At 46.3% G+C, this 21,663-nt stretch overlaps 1 protein-coding gene across 1 annotated transcript in view; it reads right to left on the reverse strand.

Annotated features, from left to right (window-relative positions):
* The window catches only part of LOC144769643 (IgGFc-binding protein-like), a 388,460-nt gene that overhangs the window by 350,071 nt on the left and 16,726 nt on the right, over nucleotides 1–21,663 (reverse strand). The window contains exon 4 of the mRNA XM_078653819.1: nucleotides 3,198–3,538. Coding sequence (XP_078509945.1) covers nucleotides 3,198–3,538 — 341 coding nt within the window. The remainder of the gene's footprint in view (nucleotides 1–3,197; nucleotides 3,539–21,663) is intronic.

Here is a 21,663-nt window from a genome sequence, read left to right on the forward strand (position 1 = left end):
TTGGGGCATGACGGAGACGGGACGGAGATGGGGCATGAGATCACAGAGAACTACTTCTAGGTGAGTAATAATGACATGATGCAAAAGATATTTTGTAGGTCTGTGTTTATTCAAACCCTTAGCTCCAGGATACTATTTCATCATACAGCCTGACAGACTCAATGAGTGTCGCTATACGTAGCACATGTTAGGTCCACAGTGCAGTTATGCATTGAAGTCTGGAGTCTTGTTGGAATGGGTTGCCTAACCCATTTGCGTGACTCAGTGTTGCCGGTTCATCTCCTCCTGGGACGGACTGCTGCTGCCGCTCTGGGTGCTGACTCCCCTCCCTTGAGTCCACAGGTGTTGCACCCTGTCTTCCACTGCGCTTTCTTGGATCGGGCACTGGTGGGGTGATGCTGCTCCTGCTGGACACCTCCTCACTCTCCCCTGAGCCCAGGAGTGCTGTGCCACCTGTGTTTGCTGTCTGCAGTGGTTAACTGCACCAGGCCTTTCACCACATCCTGGCAGCAGTGCTGTGACATCTCCACTTGCATGCTGACGGTGCGAAGGGTCAGCTGGCTAGTGGCAGTGCACAGGTGGTTCACAGCCTTGGTGTAGCTATTCAGACGGCGGTCGGCAAATTGGCTCACCCTGCGCCTGGCTGCCTGGTCAATCTTTAATGTGGCAAGCAGTTCACGGAGAGCACATGCCATGTCCATGATGCCCTCCCCATGTAACGTAGGCGTTTGTTGACTGTGAACAGCTGGAGGTTGATGGAACGCATTGATTTTTGTTGCAGGCGCTGTATATGCAGTCCAGCAAACAATGTGGCTCTTCATCTGTGGCAAGGCTGATGCTCGCCCTTGCCTGCATCTCACGGTTTCTTGCTCTCTATGTTGGGGTGTGTGCTGTTCCGGCACTTGTGTCACATGCTGCCCTGACTCTGCCTGAGCATCATCCTCCCCTGTGGACTGTGTGTCAACCTCCAGAGCTGGCAGTGGTTCCACAAAGGTGCGGTTTCTCTTTGGGACAGGTGGGGTCTCTGTGGTATCGTCAGAGTCCCCCTGCCCTGCATGCTCATCCATATGTTCCACCTCCTCAGCTCCTGTGCTGTCATCCTGTGTCCTAGGTTGTGCTGTGGATGGAAAGGGAAATTCAGATTTTGTGACATTGTCTGCATTTATCACTCAATAAAGTTTTCTCAATTTGTATTGGCTAACTTCTATCTATCGCTTTTTCCCTTTATAGGAATTCACTTACTGCTTCAACATTGCTATGTCTCTTTTCCCCACTGTTATGCATCTGACTACGTCTCCCTTGATGTATTGCAGTGTGTGCTGGAAAAAGTGGACCTGAGTGGCATAAGTAGTTTGTGTTTGGTGCATTCCTGACTGTGTGAATGGGATAGTGATGTGTGCGTCTGCATTTGGCATGCATCTTACCTTGGCTGGTGGTTGCAGGGTCGGAGCTGTCTATGTCAGCCACACCACTGATGCTCTAAGGCAGGAGGGTGGACTCCACCAACTCCTCATGGGGTGTTGAGTCGGTTGCAGTTGATGTTCCAGCCCCGGTCGTCTTAGCTTCCGCCAGCCTGGCTGCCACCGTCTCCTTGGACCTTTAGCGCATGTCGTACCATCTCTTCCTTAGCTCCTCGAACGAGCGCTGGATCCCACCGACAGCATTTACCTTCTCCTGTATATCCAGCCAGATCTTCCTCTTTCTGGACGCCGGTCCACAGAGTTTCTTTTTGCCAAATAGTAGTTAATGGCTGCACACCATCTCCTCAATCAGCACCTCCTCTCGCTGACCTTGTGCTTTCTTTTTCTCACTGCCCCCTCCTTGTCCTTCTCTTTGTCCAGTGAATCCATTGGAGCTGTTTGGAAATGCTGTGCCCACTTCTCTGCCTCTCCTCACAGCCTTCGACTCTGCCTCAGGTGCAGGTGCAGCATGTCACCCCTACTTCCTGGGTGTGATGTAATCAAGCTGCACCTGAATTGCAGATTCCCTAAATTTGTGATTTTTTTATTTGCGAATTTCACAAATAAGGAATTGCAAAAATGGGATTTGCAGTATATTCTGAGAATTTAGAGAAATTGCAAAATGTTTGCGACTTTTTATTTACATCGCGATTTGCGATTCTCAAAATGCGATTTTCTAAAAATCGCATTTTGAGAATCGCAAATCACTTTTTTGATACACATGCCCCATAGTGCACTTTCGCCTCACTGACCAGTACCACCAATAACAGTATAGCCATGACTAATTTGCTCACCATCAGCAGTTAGAGAGAAGAAGAAATTACAGGAGTGTAACAGACCTGGAATGTAAATGGTTGAGGTGTAGTCAACTGCTTCTTTGCTTAACTTCCTATGGAGTGAAGCAGTATGCATATCACCTCTAAGCGTTTTGGCACATTGTTTAGTAACTTTGAGCCAGATGTATCAAAGGGTTTAAGCCATTCTATGTCTGTGGGAAAATTGTTTAGTTTAATGGTCTGTTGTTTTTCCTTTGAAATCTCTAGAATGGATATGTACATATTGCTAATGCTACATTAATTTTTTGTACATGCAGTACGTTTTTAGCCTTATAACGGCACAACCACTTTGTAATTTATTTGACGTCAGATAGCTGGAACCCACGCATAGCTTTATTGTTTGCTAGGTTTCCTGTACTATACAAAGTTACAAAGAGCTCCATACTGCGATATCTTACACTAAGATGTGATTGATTTTACTGAATAATTTTAGGGACATGGAATGTATTTTGTCACTTGTACTGAACTTGTGTATTTTTATACCTAGGATTGTAGTAATTGTTATGACCTAATTGATTAAAACAATGAATTTTTGTCTACTTTATAATAACTATTTGGTGCGATACTCCAGGTTTGTTGCATTTCGACTATCCCCCGCCCCCTCACTTGGATCAGTACATAGGAAACAGGCAGTGTATCCGGAAGTGGTTGTCTTGCTGGCTCAGTCTCAATTAATACATTCTCTTGGATTACAGTATCAGATGAAGACTACAAACAACCTTCAGACTCCAATGTGCACATATGTGTTTTGAACAGCACCTCCCTGATGGACTCTCACTTCTCTTGCTGTCACAAACTATTCACAGTTAACATCTCTAGTGCACTGAAAATATTAAATACTACAGTAGAACGCTTTTTAAAACTCTTGGATAAATAAAGAAATTAGCTTCATTCTCCTTACCCTGACTTGACCGTATTCAAATTTGATCAGGGAGATGGTGTAGTTGTAGACTTTGATTGTTACAAAGCTGACGTAGGATACTTTGCTGTTGCCTAGGTTCTCGTTCTTCACCTCAATTTTGAACGTTGGCAGGGTGTTGTCAGCACCACAGGTCATGGCGAAGGTGTAGGTGCAGTTGCCCTGGAAGTCATAGTTGCTGCCGTCGAATGTGTGGTAATGTGGGTCTCCCCACCCCCAGCATACAGATACTGACTGTGGGACACACACTGGGCTGTCTTTGATGAGCTGACATGCCTCCTTCTTCCGGCAGGACACTGAGCTGCAGGAGGGCTTTAATTTTCCTAAACACAAATAAAAAGCAGGCAAAAAGGATGTGAAGGATGAACAGTATAACCACTAGGCCATTTGGTAAACAGCAAATGATGCAACCAAATCACTAAACCTTTTGTCGACCTATGTTCAGTGTAGGTGTACAAATGACTGCAGATATGACAACAACAGACTGTGTTCTTGATTCACGGAATCAGCATTGGTGAGATTTTGTTCTCATAACTATGGGATGCTCACAAGGAAATTCCACCTGCAATTTAGAATTTCGATGAAGAACAAATTTGATTCCAAAACTGTGTTTCTGGGTGCTTCGGTGAGTGCCCACATGTATATGTTGAACACTCAGAATCTCGCTTGGTTCTATATGCCCATCTCTTTTCTCTCGTCCTTACTTTTGCTTCCATTGCTCCCTATTTAGCTTCTGTTTCAAAGTCATCCTGTGTGCCCTGTGCAGCCAGACCCATATTTTTCTGACTGGTACTAGTGGTAACTGACTCTGACTGTTCCTGGGCTCTGCCTATCGAGGCCCAGGGCTATGTTGAAAACACAGAGAACACACCCACATGCATGAGGGCACACTATGTCTCAAGTGTGAGAGGTCATGTACTTATAAGGAGAGTCCTCATAAAAGGGGATTTATATGCCCTGGGGATAGAGCAGTTGCAAATTTCACTTTCCCCATTGTAGTAAAGTGCTCCCCATCAATCGACTTTTGTGCTAGGAGCACTGTGGGATGAGGATCTATACTGTTTTTGCATATTCAGGACCTTTAAAGTGTCCCAGGGACGGTGTGTCATGTAGCTATAAGCAAGGTTCTTATGAAAGATGCTTTATAGGTCCTGGTGCTGGGGAAATTGCACATTTCATTTTCTCCATTGTAGATCCCCAGCCACACAGGTTAACATGGCAATAGTTTATTAAAGCATAACTACCGCTAGGAATTAACAAAAAGTATCACTCAAGGATTTAGGAAAATGGTATTGATAAATCCAACAATATGCTATTGTTGACTTTATCCTAAAATAAAATATACCGAAAAAAGTTGTAGTAGTAGTAAGTAGTAATCTCCCCTGATTGGTCAGAGTTAACCGGATTAGCCAGGCGGCTTTGATGAAGTGATATGTGGTTCACCCAGAGAGAGACCATCTTTTAGGGAATGCTCTGCTGTGCAGGAATGCCATAGCAGGGGTCATAAAGCATGGAGATTCAAATGGGGGTAGGACAGGCAAGGAAAACCAGGCCCATCTATCCCACAGCCCCTCTGACCCATCCAGATGACAGGCTTAAGACAGGAATTTGCAGATGGTGGGGGAAGAAGAGCTATGGAAATATCCATACTGGAGGTTGGCTTATCTAGGTCTTGCTCCAATGCTGAGATTTCAGCCAAAATAAAATATTGGACAAATAGCTCTTTTTGAGTGAAGATCATGCCACACTTAGTAGAAAGTTGTCATGCTCTGGGGTTTTGCCCTGCACCTCATTGGACAGGAGTGCTCTTCTACTTGACCACAGAGAACACTGAATAAATATATGTGAGGAGCAGAGGCTCTCAGATCTGCTGCTTGAAACTAAGAGAAGCAGAATTGCCAAGCTGGAAACTTGATTTGCACCGGCATTCTGACCACGCTGAGTCTGCTGCATTATCTAGAACTATAGCACTCTGTATACACCTTGCTTCAAGAGGAATAAGAGTTGACTCCCTGCAAACTACAGGTTAACAGAGCTCACATGAGAGTGCAGGCTGTGGCGCTAGAGGGGTAGGACACCCAGAGGGTTGACTTCTTCTAAAGGGTTACCTCTTTACTGTGGTCACCGTCCCTCGACCCATAGATCTGGCCCTGCTCGTTTAAACCTGTGACCCTGGTTATAGGACTTTAGTCATTCGAGAGGAACTGATTCCTGACACGGGTGGGGTGGAGCTGAGCGAAAGTTCTACCCTTTAAAACAGCTGAAGTAACCTGTCCAGGCGCACTGAAAAAGGAACGGAAGGGTAGAGACAAGACTGAGGGAACCTTACAGCTGTCTTTCCCCCCAGAGACAACATACTCCTGTACTACCTGTCTTCACTCACCTGTATTGTGAAGTACTACTGGGAGATCGTTCCCCCCCCCCCCCCCCGGTGGCCCATTGATTGCCAGTGTGTCCGCTGTGGTGGGGTCCATCAGTCCTGTGGCCTCGACTCTAGCGGTAGCCCAGAAGGGTGTTGGGACTCCCAGTCGAGAAGGGGTGAGAGAGGGGCCGGTGACGGAGGTGTCCCGGGAGCGGCTGCCCGCTGTAAATTGAAAGCGGTGTGGGTGGCAGATCGAAACGGCAGTGACTCAGTGCTGCGCAGGCCCAGTAGAGGGTGAAACACTTTTCCCAAAAGGAGCGGAGTGGTGGTGAAGGAGTACTGCTCACAAGTGGGTCCGGAGGAGGGCCTTCCAGCTGCCTGAGGAGAGAGGCGGCGCCACAGTGAAGCCACCGATCGACCGCGCAGGCCCAGTAGCGTGGTTCTGCCAGGAAACGGTGAAAGCGCTCGAGGAAGGTGCCGAGGTGAGGTGAAAACCGGGGCTCCGACAGCGAGAGTGTCCTCCCCTCAAGGCGGGCTCTGTTGTAAGATCGGCCTGGCCTGTGAGGGAGCGGACGCCGAACGGAAGGGCTAACGGTGGAGAAGAATTCTTCACAGCTGACAGAGACTGCTGAACTGGAACACAGGCGCTTTTAGTCACAAGTAAGCGGAAAACTGAGGGCTGGTGAGGGACCTAGAATCCAAAGTAAGAGTCACCGGTTCCATCGGTTAGACAACCATAGGAACCCTAGACAAACGGATTTTGGCAGGACGAGTAAGGTAAAGCCAAGGGCCGGTACAGCGCAAGACAAATTGAGCCAATGCATGAAACTAACTGTAACGTCAGCTTAACAGGAGGGGATTGATTTGGCTTCGGCAGAGCAAGCATCTGATGAGAAATTGCCTAAGCCATAGATAAGATGAAGGGACTCCAATCTAATTGACTGTTGTTGCTCATTAGCCTGATGTAATGTGACATGTTTTTCATATTGAACCTTGCCTAAACAGTCAAGAACCTGTCTGTAATCTGAAGGAAGAAGTGTAACTGTCTAAACTATTGATTTTAGGGAACGATGTATTGTGGAAATTTTCAGTGATGCAAGAAATTAAGGTTGGAGGTACCTGATGTGAGTAACAATATTATACCTAACAGAACAAGAGAGCCTAAAGAACTTTTATAAACGTGAACCGTATTTTTCTAAAAGTGGTTTAGTGTCATCTTTTTGAGTGGTTGGGCGCGGGGTTCCTGTGAGGGTGTGACGCAAGCTTAGCACAGATTGCCTTGAGAATAGACCTTCCTACTCTGTGCCAGGCTACCCTATGTGGACTGGTGACCCCAGTGTGTGGCATCTTAGTGTTATACCTTTTAGAATGGAATGTTAGATAAATCAGTTCCAGCCGCCTGCATAGAATGTTATGATTAGCAAGTATGCCGTTGAGGCTGAGTGGCTGCACTGGAAAGAGTTACCTAATGGATGGGATCCTTTCATCAATAAATCCATCTTAAATACTCAGTTTCCTTCTCTGAGTCATATTTTATATTTGGCGACGAGGATGGGATATAAAGAAAGAAAGGATCTCAACACTCATTATTTAAACAACTTTGAATGGATTTGAATCGACTTTCTTCAAGAATCTGGACTCTTAAGTCAAAAGTCAAAAGATTTAACAGCGTTCATAATCCCCTTTTGGTACTTTCCGTTTTGTAAGACTACCCTTTGGGTTAGTTTCAGCTGCCTCATTTTTTCAGCTTGCTTTGGAAACTGTACTTAAAAACATTAAAGGTGTCAGGATATATCAGGATGATATCCTGAACTTTGGTTCTGATAATGAGGAACATGATTTGAGACTCATGAACGTTTTAGAAGCGTTATGTGATGCTGGCCTTACAGTAAAAATTGAGAAATGTAAATTTAGGAAAGATTCTATTGAATACCTAGGTCATACTGTCTCTAAAGGGGGAATTCTGCCGAAAGAAAGTTTAGTATCCACCATCTCTAAAATGTCTTCACCAACGAGCAAGGAAGAATTGATGAGTTTTTTAGGAATGGCTGAGTACTATAGCAAGTTCATAAGGGGTTTTGCTTCTCTTTGTGTCAATATGAGATGTTTACTCAAGAAAGGATGTGATTTTGTTTGGAGTGAAAAGTGTGAAGAGGAGTTCTTGCTGTTGAAAGAGAAATTGAGCTGTGCTCCCAAACTCAATAGTTTTGATCCTGCTCAAAATTCAATTTTGATTACTGATGCTAGTTTGAGAGGTCTGGGTGCAGTTTTGGTCCAAAGATGTGAAGGTGTAGAAGTTGTGATTTTATTTTTGTCAAGGAGTTTGAAAGGTGCAGAATCCAGATACTCGGTTGTAGAGAGGGAGGCATTAGCGGTATATTGGTCTGTTAAAAAATTTAAAAATTTGTTGTGGGGAACTTCTTTTGAGATAAGAACAGATCATAAACCGGTATGTGAAATTCTGATGAAGAAAGGTATAGATGCCATATCTAGTAGGATCACTAAGTGGGTTGTTGGATTGCAGGATTATAATTTTGAGGTTAAGTATCTTCCTGGGATAGAAACCAAGGTTGCTTATGCGTTGTCTCGCCTTGTTCCGTCTGAAGAGTCTAATGTGAATGATGATTTGGTGAGGATGATGAGTTGGTGTGTTCCATACAAGAATGTATTATTGACAGAGAGAAATGGAACAAGGCTTTAGAGGATGATTCTGTTCTTATTGAGGTTTTGAAACAAATCAATGCAGGTTGGAGGTGTAGAGTAAAGGGGGGGTGAAATGTTAGAGAAGTTCTGGCATGTCAAAGATCAGTTAGCTGAGCATGATTGCGCACCACATGCAGCGCTTCTACTCTGCGCGAACTTGCCTGCTGCTCTTTTGAGCTTTTAAAATACCCGTTTTTTGTATTTTTGTATATTTGAGTTTAAATTGTTTCCCCTGCTTTTAATTTACTTGGCCCTCGCCTACCTGTAACTGCATCATCTTACTTGCACTGTAATCGGTGGAACCACCGCTCTTTGCGGGTCCCTCGCCCTTGTTTGTTGGTTGGCGGCCATCTTTGGTTGGGGAAGAGGGTGCACGCGCTAGTCCTCTCTCTAGGAGGCGACTAGTGCTTAAAACCAGGCAGATCTGGTCAGTTCGTTCTTGACCATTAGCGCACCACATGCAGCGCTTCTACTCTGCGCGAACTTGCCTGCTGCTCTTTTGAGCTTTTAAAATACCCGTTTTTTTGTATTTTTGTATATTTGAGTTTAAATTGTTTCCCCTGCTTTTAATTTACTTGGCCCTCGCCTACCTGTAACTGCATCATCTTACTTGCACTGTAATCGGTGGAACCACCGCTCTTTGCGGGTCCCTCGCCCTTGTTTGTTGGTTGGCGGCCATCTTTGGTTGGGGAAGAGGGTGCACGCGCTAGTCCTCTCTCTAGGAGGCGACTAGTGCTTAAAACCAGGCAGATCTGGTCAGTTCGTTCTTGACCATTAGCGCACCACATGCAGCGCTTCTACTCTGCGCGAACTTGCCTGCTGCTCTTTTGAGCTTTTAAAATACCCGTTTTTTGTATTTTTGTATATTTGAGTTTAAATTGTTTCCCCTGCTTTTAATTTACTTGGCCCTCGCCTACCTGTAACTGCATCATCTTACTTGCACTGTAATCGGTGGAACCACCGCTCTTTGCGGGTCCCTCGCCCTTGTTTGTTGGTTGGCGGCCATCTTTGGTTGGGGAAGAGGGTGCACGCGCTAGTCCTCTCTCTAGGAGGCGACTAGTGCTTAAAACCAGGCAGATCTGGTCAGTTCGTTCTTGACCATTAGCGCACCACATGCAGCGCTTCTACTCTGCGCGAACTTGCCTGCTGCTCTTTTGAGCTTTTAAAATACCCGTTTTTTGTATTTTTGTATATTTGAGTTTAAATTGTTTCCCCTGCTTTTAATTTACTTGGCCCTCGCCTACCTGTAACTGCATCATCTTACTTGCACTGTAATCGGTGGAACCACCGCTCTTTGCGGGTCCCTCGCCCTTGTTTGTTGGTTGGCGGCCATCTTTGGTTGGGGAAGAGGGTGCACGCGCTAGTCCTCTCTCTAGGAGGCGACTAGTGCTTAAAACCAGGCAGATCTGGTCAGTTCGTTCTTGACCATTAGCGCACCACATGCAGCGCTTCTACTCTGCGCGAACTTGCCTGCTGCTCTTTTGAGCTTTTAAAATACCCGTTTTTTGTATTTTTGTATATTTGAGTTTAAATTGTTTCCCCTGCTTTTAATTTACTTGGCCCTCGCCTACCTGTAACTGCATCATCTTACTTGCACTGTAATCGGTGGAACCACCGCTCTTTGCGGGTCCCTCGCCCTTGTTTGTTGGTTGGCGGCCATCTTTGGTTGGGGAAGAGGGTGCACGCGCTAGTCCTCTCTCTAGGAGGAGACTAGTGCTTAAAATCAGCCATGTCCACGCGCAGCGGAGACGCGCAGCGGGGATGCCGGAATATCGCCGGAGTTTCGCCAGAGTCAAGCCCGTCTGTGCCCGTCCGGGCCCAGACGGGCTCAGGGCATGCCACTCTGCTCAATCCACCCAGACTTCTGGCCCCCCCCCACAGGTATTCACGGGATTCACTGCTCTCGCTTTGCGCGCCTAAACTGCTTAGTTGCCGTTACTACTGGGTTGAGGGTACTGCTTTTAAACATTGTCATGGATGTCGTTTATCTAAGAGCTGTGTGATTTCAAATTCACTCACTATGGCTTTGCTTAATTGCAGATCACTGCCTTGTCACGCGTTGGAAATACACTCCCTCCTTTTGGACCACTGTCTGGATGTGTTATTCCTGACGGAAACGTGGTTGACCGCGTGTTCTGGTCCCGACATTGTCAACGCTCTCCCGCCGGGATACCTCATTTTCCATCTTGATAGGCCGGATGGGAGAGGGGGTGGAGTGGCTATCGTGTATAGAGACACACTTGTGTGCAAAGCTGTAGATTGCGGTATTACCAACGCTGAAAGCTGTCATTTTTCCCTCGGCATATCTTCTTCCGTTTCCATCTCTGGCCTCCTTTTGTATCGGCCTCCTGCTACGCTGGGGAATTTTGTGGACTCTCTTATTGAGGCCATCATTCCATTAGCTGCTGCCTCGTGCAACTTTGTACTTCTTGGGGATTTTAATCTTCACTTCGATGACCCCAATGATGTAGTAGCAAGAGATTTATTGAGCTCACTTGGTGCTCTTGATCTTCACCTCGCTCATATGGGAGCTACTCACAACAGAGGTCATCAGCTTGATGCTGTCTTTGCTAATTCTGCCAACCTGCAAGCCCTCCAGATGTTGGCCCTTCCCTGGACGGATCACCACCTTATTCCTTTCAGTTGGTTGTTGAAGAACCGGGGAGATCCCGTGCCTAGACAACATACTGTGGAACGACTCTGGTCGAAGCTGCCGGTTGACAGTTGGGTTGAAGAGCTAGCTATAACTCGCCCTGACCCTGTAGATGACCCCAATATTGCTGATCAACACCTGGCTAATTGGCTCACTAACTCTCTTGATCTACTGATTCCTAAAAAAAGGAGGCTTATCAGGGAGAGAAGAATCGCTTCTGCCCCCTGGTACACTCCGGAACTTAGGAGTTGTAGAACTTCTTGCAAAAGGCTTGAACGGGCCTGGAGGAGAGAGCAGACGGAAGAAAGCCGGGCTAATTATAAAAAAGAGATGAGGAAATACAAAAGTGCACTGAAGGATGTCAAAAAGAATTTCTTTAGTGATAGGATTGAGAGGGCAAGTAATTCTCCAAGAGAATCGTTTAAAATTTTTAAAGAACTTTTGAAAGCCCCGGTCCCGTCAGTCGTGCATGCCAATCCTAAAGACAAATGTGAAGAGCTGGCTAGTTTCTTCCATTCAAAAATAGATACAATCCTATCCTCTCTGCCCGTTATGCCTCAAATCTCTGAACCGGCTGCTGGTCCAATAAGCTGTTTGACCGAACTTGTCTCCTTTGGCCCCTTCTCGGAAGAGGAGGTTACAAAGGTCTTGTTGGAGATGAAGAGTGGATCTCCGAGTGATCCAGTCCCTATGAAACATCTTAAACTTGTGGCTAACACTCTGTCAGCTCCGCTGACCGACCTTATTAATCTTTCTCTCTCTCATGGCATAGTCCCTCAGAGATGGAAAAGGGCAGTAGTAAAAGCCCTACTGAAAAAACCAGGCTTGGATCCCTCCAATTTGACCAACTTCAGGCCAATCTCGCTTCTGCCGGGGTTCTCTAAAATCGCCGAGAAGCTGGTTAACCGTCAGCTTTCCTACCATCTTGAGTCCAACCACCTGTTGGGAGACTCCCAGACTGGTTTCCGTCCCGGCCAGGGAACAGACACGGCCCTGCTGGCGGTAGTGGAGGAAGCAAGGAGCACTCTTGATGCTGGAGGATCAGTGGCAGTGATCCTCCTGGACCTGAGTGCTGCCTTTGACACCGTGAGTCATCAAGTGCTCCTCCAACGCCTGTCAGAGGTAGGTGTCTCAGGGACGTCCCTGAAATGGTTGGGATCCTTCCTCTCCAACCGTTTCTACCAAGTCTGGGAAGGGGCAGAGCAGTCTTCCCTATTCCCTCTTCAATGTGGAGTCCCGCAGGGCTCATCGTTGAGCCCTACTTTGTTCAATGCATACATGACTCCACTTGAAAGAGTGGTAGCCCCCTCGGGGTTGAAGATCATCAGCTATGCTGATGATACTCAGCTGGTGGTGGGCCTCACTCAGCTGGCGGAACAACCCAATGTGTTACATGACTGCCTGGCCAATGTCTACCATTGGATGTCCAACTCGGCTCTAAAGCTCAATGGAGGAAAAACTGAGCTGATGCTCTTGGGCAACTCCAGTCCCTCCATTATTGCCAGCTGTTGGCCCCGGTCTCTTGGCGATCCACCATCCCCCAAGAAGGAGATCAAGTCCTTGGGAGTATGGTTGGAGGAAGATCTGTCCTTTAGGACTCACGCCAGGAAGACCGCGGGGGTTTGCTTCGGTCTACTGAAGTCAGCCCGAAAGGTGCTACCACTGCTTCCGGATCCAGCTAAGAAGCTTTTGATGCGTGGTTTAATCCTGTCGAGGCTCGACTATGGAAATGCCCTGTTTCTTGGCGCCCCCGAAGCGACCTTTAAAACCCTCCAACAGGTGCAAAACGCAGCCGCCAGAGTCTTGATGGAGATCCCTAGAAGGCAGTCTGCTGCCCCGGCCCTCAAAGCGCTTCACTGGCTCCCTGTTAAGGAGCGGGTGAAATTCAAGGCGCTGTGTACGGCCCATAAATTTCTACATGGCAAAGGCCCCCCCATCCTTTTTAATATGGCCCGTCCTTATAAACCTCCACGCCTTCTGCGCTCGGACCAGCAACATCTTTTGCAATCTGCGAGAGTTAAGAGAGCTCGGACTGGGGGCAGGCGTTTTTCGGTACAGGTGGCATCTCTGTGGAACTCTCTGCCCCTTAAGATTCGCTCAGAGCCCAAGATCCTACTATTCAGGAAACTCCTAAAAACCTATTTGTTTCCTCAGTAGTGAGTAATCGAGTCTCTCCTTCTTGGTCTGTCGCGCCGGGATGCCCCCGGGTAAGCTGAGCGCGTTACAAGTTTCATATAATAATGATGGTTTGTTAATGAGGGGTACAAGGTTAGTTCCACCACAGTCCATAAGAAGTGAACTCATTTCCTTAGCTCACATTGGTCACTTGGGCATTTCTAAGACTAAAGAGACTCTAAGATCTTCTTATTGGTGGCCGGGAATGGATTTGGAAGTGGAAAGAACAATTAGAGATTGTGTAGAATGTGCCTTAAGTGATAGAGTAGCCAAACCCAAGACACAACCCATGATCATTAGGGATCGTCCTAATTCGCCTTGGAAGGAAGTAGGTCTGGACATTTTAGGACCTATAGCTTCTGCAAGATCTGAGTGGTATGTTTTAGTCTTGGTTGATTTTTACTCAAGATGGCCTGAGATAGCTATTACGCGTGGAATTGAAACAAGACGTTATTAGTTTTCTTGAAAAACTATTTGACAGGGAAGGTATTCCTGATACTATACTTACAGACAATGGTTGTCAATTTGTTTCAAAGGAAATGGAAATGTTTCTTTCTAAACATGGTATTAAGCACAAGAAGTTGTCCTTATACCACCCAGAGACCAACGGCATAGTTGAGAGATTCAACCGTGTACTTAAGGAGACTGTTAGGATGGCTAAATCTTCGGGAACTGACTGGAGATGTGATGTTTTTAAGAAAGTTAAGGTGTATAGGTTATCTCCACATGCCACAACTAATAAGTCTCCTTTTGAGCTTTTTAGATCTAGAAGAGCCAACACATTGGTAGCTCCAGCTTGGGTTAATGATTTTCAGCCTAAGTTAGATTCTGCCAATGATCATGTGGACTGGAGATTACGTGAAGCTCAAAGAATACAGAATAGGAAAAGACTTTTTGATGTGAGAAAGAATGTTAAAAAAACTTGTGTAAAGGTGGGAGATTGGGTTCTCATAAAGAATCCAAGTAATAAAAATAAGATGGTGTCTGCTATGTTCATGAAACCCATTCAAGTCATCAAAGTTTTCAATAATGCAATTAAGACGGCTGTTCATCGAATTTGGAATCTTAACAGAGTGGTTGTCAGCAGGTAATATCTTATCTCCAGTGGTAGGAAGTGTGGGATAAATTCTGATTCATCTTTGGAGTCATCTCATCATGGTGGACCATCTCTGTGTCTTCGCAAGTCGTCCAGGGTCACTCGTGAACCGGCCCATCTGAAAGACTTTGTTAAATAGGTTTACTATGTATTTATTGTTTTGTTGTAAGAAGGGAGATGTGTGGCATCTTGGTGCTATACCTATTAGAATAGAATGTTAGATAAATCAGTGCCAGCAGCCTGCATAGAATGGTATGATTAGAAAGTATGCAGTTGAGGCTGAGTGGCTGCACTGGAAAGAGTTACCTAATAGATGGGATCCTTTCATCAATAAATCCATCTTAAATACTCAGTTTCCTTCTCTGAGTCATATTTTACACAGGTCTAACATAATTGGTGGCAGCGGTGGTTTAGAGCTTATGCTTGCGTCCACTTAGCAGTAGCCTAGTGTGCTCCACAGACCTACACCTGGAGTTTTCTCCTAGCAGACTCCCTAATTAAAGGTTTGCTTTTCCAAATTCTTTTCTGGTGGTGGGTGGAGGAAGCCCTCACGTGATACCCTTCCTTGAATTCTTCCAAGTGGCTGTTTGATACCCTGTTGTCAAAATGGAATTTGATTTGGAAGAGTTGGAGACCTATACTGCGGCACAACTCAGAGAATTTTGTCAGAGAAAGGGGGTGTTTTTCAAGCGAGGTGCGAAAAAGAGTGAACTTCAAACTAGCTTGAGGGCATGGGTGGAAGCTCATTCAGAAGGGGAGAAGGAAGAGGGAGAGGGAGACCAGGACACTGTCATCGGGGTAGATGGATTGTACCAACCTGAGGGGGAGAACCTACTGACAGGTCCCAGAACACTCTCAAGGGAGGGCAGCAGTGTCTCTGTGAGGAGCTTAACTGAAGCTGAACTAGCGGACCGGAGAGAAGAAAGGCAGTTAAAGTGGGAGTTGGCGAGATTGGAGAAGGAGAGGGAGGAGAAGAGGCTGGCCTGTGAGGGAGCGGACGCCGAACGGAAGGGCTAACGGTGGAGAAGAATTCTTCACAGCTGACAGAGACTGCTGAACTGGAACACAGGCGCTTTTGGTCACAAGTAAGCGGAAAACTGAGGGCTGGTGAGGGACCTAGAATCCAAAGTAAGAGTCACCGGTTCCATCGGTTAGACAACCATAGGAACCCTAGACAAACGGATTTTGGCAGGACGAGTAAGGTAAAGCCAAGGGCCGGTACAGCGCAAGACAAATTGAGCCAATGCATGAAACTAACTGTAACGTCAGCTTAACAGGAGGGGATTGATTTGGCTTCGGCAGAGCAAGCATCTGATGAGAAATTGCCTAAGCCATAGATAAGATGAAGGGACTCCAATCTAATTGACTGAAGTGTGTGGCATCTTAGTGTTATACCTTTTAGAATGGAATGTTAGATAAATCAGTTCCAGCCGCCTGCATAGAATGTTATGATTAGCAAGTATGCAGTTGAGGCTGAGTGGCTGCACTGGAAAGAGTTACCTAATGGATGGGATCCTTTCATCAATAAATCCATCTTAAATACTCAGTTTCCTTCTCTGAGTCATATTTTATATTTGGCGACGAGGATGGGATATAAAGAAAGAAAGGATCTCAACACTCATTATTTAAACAACTTTGAATGGATTTGAATCGACTTTCTTCAAGAATCTGGACTCTTAAGTCAAAAGTCAAAAGATTTAACAGCGTTCATAATCCCCTTTTGGTACTTTCCGTTTTGTAAGACTACCCTTTGGGTTAGTTTCAGCTGCCTCAGTTTTTCAGCATGCTTTGGAAACTGTACTTAAAAACATTAAAGGTGTCAGGATATATCAGGATGATATCCTGAACTTTGGTTCTGATAATGAGGAACATGATTTGAGACTCATGAACGTTTTAGAAGCGTTATGTGATGCTGGCCTTACAGTAAAAATTGAGAAATGTAAATTTAGGAAAGATTCTATTGAATACCTAGGTCATACTGTCTCTAAAGGGGGAATTCTGCCGAAAGAAAGTTTAGTATCCACCATCTCTAAAATGTCTTCACCAACGAGCAAGGAAGAATTGATGAGTTTTTTAGGAATGGCTGAGTACTATAGCAAGTTCATAAGGGGTTTTGCTTCTCTTTGTGTCAATATGAGATGTTTACTCAAGAAAGGATGTGATTTTGTTTGGAGTGAAAAGTGTGAAGAGGAGTTCTTGCTGTTGAAAGAGAAATTGAGCTGTGCTCCCAAACTCAATAGTTTTGATCCTGCTCAAAATTCAATTTTGATTACTGATGCTAGTTTGAGAGGTCTGGGTGCAGTTTTGGTCCAAAGATGTGAAGGTGTAGAAGTTGTGATTTTATTTTTGTCAAGGAGTTTGAAAGGTGCAGAATCCAGATACTCGGTTGTAGAGAGGGAGGCATTAGCGGTATATTGGTCTGTTAAAAAATTTAAAAATTTGTTGTGGGGAACTTCTTTTGAGATAAGAACAGATCATAAACCGGTATGTGAAATTCTGATGAAGAAAGGTATAGATGCCATATCTAGTAGGATCGCTAAGTGGGTTGTTGGATTGCAGGATTATAATTTTGAGGTTAAGTATCTTCCTGGGATAGAAAACAAGGTTGCTTATGCGTTGTCTCGCCTTGTTCCGTCTGAAGAGTCTAATGTGAATGATGATTTGGTGAGGATGATGAGTTGGTGTGTTCCATACAAGAATGTATTATTGACAGAGAGAAATGGAACAAGGCTTTAGAGGATGATTCTGTTCTTATTGAGGTTTTGAAACAAATCAATGCAGGTTGGAGGTGTAGAGTAAAGGGGGGGTGAAATGTTAGAGAAGTTCTGGCATGTCAAAGATCAGTTAGCTGAGCATGATGGTTTGTTAATGAGGGGTACAAGGTTAGTTCCACCACAGTCCATAAGAAGTGAACTCATTTCCTTAGCTCACATTGGTCACTTGGGCATTTCTAAGACTAAAGAGACTCTAAGATCTTCTTATTGGTGGCCGGGAATGGATTTGGAAGTGGAAAGAACAATTAGAGATTGTGTAGAATGTGCCTTAAGTGATAGAGTAGCCAAACCCAAGACACAACCCATGATCATTAGGGATCGTCCTAATTCGCCTTGGAAGGAAGTAGGTTTGGACATTTTAGGACCTATAGCTTCTGCAAGATCTGAGTGGTATGTTTTAGTCTTGGTTGATTTTTACTCAAGATGGCCTGAGATAGCTATTACGCGTGGAATTGAAACAAGACGTTATTAGTTTTCTTGAAAAACTATTTGACAGGGAAGGTATTCCTGATACTATACTTACAGACAATGGTTGTCAATTTGTTTCAAAGGAAATGGAAATGTTTCTTTCTAAACATGGTATTAAGCACAAGAAGTTGTCCTTATACCACCCAGAGACCAACGGCATAGTTGAGAGATTCAACCGTGTACTTAAGGAGACTGTTAGGATGGCTAAATCTTCGGGAACTGACTGGAGATGTGATGTTTTTAAGAAAGTTAAGGTGTATAGGTTATCTCCACATGCCACAACTAATAAGTCTCCTTTTGAGCTTTTTAGATCTAGAAGAGCCAACACATTGGTAGCTCCAGCTTGGGTTAATGATTTTCAGCCTAAGTTAGATTCTGCCAATGATCATGTGGACTGGAGATTACGTGAAGCTCAAAGAATACAGAATAGGAAAAGACTTTTTGATGTGAGAAAGAATGTTAAAAAAACGTGTGTAAAGGTGGGAGATTGGGTTCTCATAAAGAATCCAAGTAATAAAAATAAGATGGTGTCTGCTATGTTCATGAAACCCATTCAAGTCATCAAAGTTTTCAATAATGCAATTAAGACGGCTGTTCATCGAATTTGGAATCTTAACAGAGTTGTGGTTATCAGGAAATATCTTATCTCCAGTGGTAGGAAGTGTGGGATAAATTCTGATTCATCTTTGGAGTCATCTCATCATGGTGGACCATCTCTGTGTCTTCGCAAGTCGTCCAGGGTCACTCGTGAACCGGCCCATCTGAAAGACTTTGTTAAATAGGTTTACTATGTATTTATTGTTTTGTTGTAAGAAGGGAGATGTGTGGCATCTTGGTGCTATACCTATTAGAATAGAATGTTAGATAAATCAGTGCCAGCAGCCTGCATAGAATGGTATGATTAGAAAGTATGCAGTTGAGGCTGAGTGGCTGCACTGGAAAGAGTTACCTAATAGATGGGATCCTTTCATCAATAAATCCATCTTAAATACTCAGTTTCCTTCTCTGAGTCATATTTTACACAGGTCTAACATAATTGGTGGCAGCGGTGGTTTAGAGCTTATGCTTGCGTCCACTTAGCAGTAGCCTAGTGTGCTCCACAGACCTACACCTGGAGTTTTCTCCTAGCAGACTCCCTAATTAAAGGTTTGCTTTTCCAAATTCTTTTCTGGTGGTGGGTGGAGGAAGCCCTCACGTGATACCCTTCCTTGAATTCTTCCAAGTGGCTGTTTGATACCCTGTTGTCAAAATGGAATTTGATTTGGAAGAGTTGGAGACCTATACTGCGGCACAACTCAGAGAATTTTGTCAGAGAAAGGGGGTGTTTTTCAAGCGAGGTGCGAAAAAGAGTGAACTTCAAACTAGCTTGAGGGCATGGGTGGAAGCTCATTCAGAAGGGGAGAAGGAAGAGGGAGAGGGAGACCAGGACACTGTCATCGGGGTAGATGGATTGTACCAACCTGAGGGGGAGAACCTACTGACAGGTCCCAGAACACTCTCAAGGGAGGGCAGCAGTGTCTCTGTGAGGAGCTTAACTGAAGCTGAACTAGCGGACCGGAGAGAAGAAAGGCAGTTAAAGTGGGAGTTGGCGAGATTGGAGAAGGAGAGGGAGGAGAAGAGGCTGGCTCACGAATTGAGTCTCAGAGAGTTAGACCTCAAGGCTCTACAAATAGGGACTCCCAGTACTCCTGTTGATGGCAGCGAATCCAAAGACCTGACCAGGGAACCCAGACCCTATCTACCCAAGGACGTAGTCGCCAGCTACAGCGCAGGGGATGACATTGCAAAGTGGCTGGCTGCCTATGAGGTCTCCTTAAGAGCCCATGGGATATTGGAAAAACACTGGGGGGTGGCTTGTATAAATACATGCCTCCTAGAAGAAGGGATACCCTTTTGGCCCTAGAGCAGGGAGAGCAGACCCACTACCCCACCATGAAAGTGGCGCTGATAAAAAAGTTTGGGCTGACTCCAGAAAAATACAGACAGAAGTTTAGGAGCAGCCACAAACTGGGCACACAGAATTGGGTAGATTTCCTAGACTATGCAAAGAAGCCTTAGAGGGTTGGGTGCAAGGCAGCGAGGTGTGGGACTACGAGGGGTTGTATGATCTTATCCTCAAGGAGCACCTACTCGAGAAATGTTTTGCCGAGCTGCGACATCACCTGGTGGACAGCAAGCTGACCAGCCCCCGGAAGCTTGTTGAGGAGGCGGACATCTGGGCTAGTACCCGGGTGTCCTCAAAGGGGACTGGAGGGGATTCCCAAAGGACTGGACAGGGTGCTCCCCAGAAGAAAGAGGGGGGAGATAAAAAGAGGGGGTTCTCAAAAGGCCCCCAAAACAGTTTCCAGGGAAAGGGAACAGGATTCATTTCCAAGGCTAACCCGCTCAGAAACCCTCATCCTGACTATAGTCAGCAGCCAAGGGCTGTCCGCTGCTATCAGTCTGGTGGGGTTGGGCACTATAAAGATGATGTCAAGTGTCCAAAGAGACCACCCCCTACCACTGGAGGAAAATCCCCAGGAGTAGCTAGTGTAGTGCTCGGGGAGGAGTTGCCCTTAGATAAGGGGGGGAGTGGGCGGGAGTCACTTTAGTGTCCCTGGGAGATCGGGAGATGGTTCCTAAGATCCAGGTGCCCTCAAATACTACCAAATATGGGCAGTGGGTCACCATCAATGGCCAAAGAGGGGAAGCTCTGAGAGACACAGGAGCCAGTATGACTATGGTAAGGAGTCATCTGGTGTCTCCAGAGCAGGTGATTCTACATGTACTCCACCCCGCCACGATGGCTGATGGCAGAATGGGTCACTACCCGGTGGCCGAGATACCATTTGAGCAGGTCTACTTCGAGTTGCCGTAAGCCCTGCCGTGCCAGTTGATTGTCTGTTGGGGAATGATATGGAGCACAATGCTTGGAAGGAGGTGGAATACCGGACTCATTCTGAGATGCTGGGTACACCTGACTGGGCCTGTGCCAGCACAAGGTCCGCGACTACCCGGAGGGGGAGTTCGCTTGGGCTGGAGCCTGGAACAAAGGCACAGCCAGCTGCCAGAAAGGGAAAGATTCAGAGACAGGAGAAACCTGCCTCGGCATCCACACCCCGTGAGACGGATAGGCCACCTACGGTGGTGGACCAGGAGTCCGCGGAGGGGGATGTTGTCTCCCTGGAGAACCTACCCATCCCTGCCGAGTGGCATGTGGAAGGAGGGCCTACCAGGGAGGAGTTTTGTAAGGGCCAGAAGGAGTGCCCTATCCTTGAGGGACTGAGGCGACAGGCCGCAGCCCAGGCAGCGGGTAACACTATGGGGAACTACCATATTTACTGGGAGGATGGTCTCCTCTACAGTGAACCCAAGGCACCAGTGCACGGTTCATCACGGGCCTTGGTTGTCCCTCAACATTACCGAGCCTTTCTTTTAGAACTGGCTCATGAGATTCCCTTGGCAGGACACTTGGGTCAGGACAACACCTTTGCCCGGCTTGTCCCCCACTTTTATTGGCCTCAGATGAAGGTGGCGTCCGACACTTACTTCCAGACATGTGTGTCTTGCCAAGCCAGTGGGAAAACAGGGGTGAAGCTGAAAGCTCCCCTGGAACCACTTCCTGTCGTTAGCACCCCCTTTGAAAGGGTGGGCATCGACATTGTGGGGCCATTGGATCCACCAACTTCAGCTGGTCACAGGTTTATCCTGGTTCTCGTGGATCACGCCCAGAGGCAATTCCTCTGAGGACCATTACTGCACCTGCAGTGGCGAGGGCCCTGATGGGGATCTTTACCCGAGTGGGTTTCCCCAAGGAAGTTGTGTCCGACAGGTGGACCAACTTCATGTCAGCTTACATGCGGGCTATGTGGAAGGAGTGTGGGGTTACCTACCGGTTCACCACTCCTTACCACCCACAGACCAATGGTCTAGTGGAAAGGTTCAACAAAACCTTGAAAGGCATGATCAGAAGTTTGCCTGAGAGCCTGCGGAGGAAATGGGACGTCCTCCTACCCTGTCTGTTGTTTTCCTACAGGGAAGTGCCACAGAAGGGAGTGGGCTTCAGCCCCTTCGAACTTCTGTATGGACACCCTGTGCGTGGACCTCTCAGCCTGGTGAAAGACGGATGGGAAAAGACTCCCAGGAAGCTTCCCCAGGATGTGGTGAGCTACATGCTGGCCTACCGCAGCCAAATGGCTAAGTTGTGGAAGCAAGCTTCTGACAACTTGGAAGCCAGC

This window comes from Lissotriton helveticus, chromosome 7 (genome assembly GCF_964261635.1).
Source record: "Lissotriton helveticus chromosome 7, aLisHel1.1, whole genome shotgun sequence".
Taxonomy (NCBI): Eukaryota; Metazoa; Chordata; class Amphibia; order Caudata; family Salamandridae; genus Lissotriton; species Lissotriton helveticus.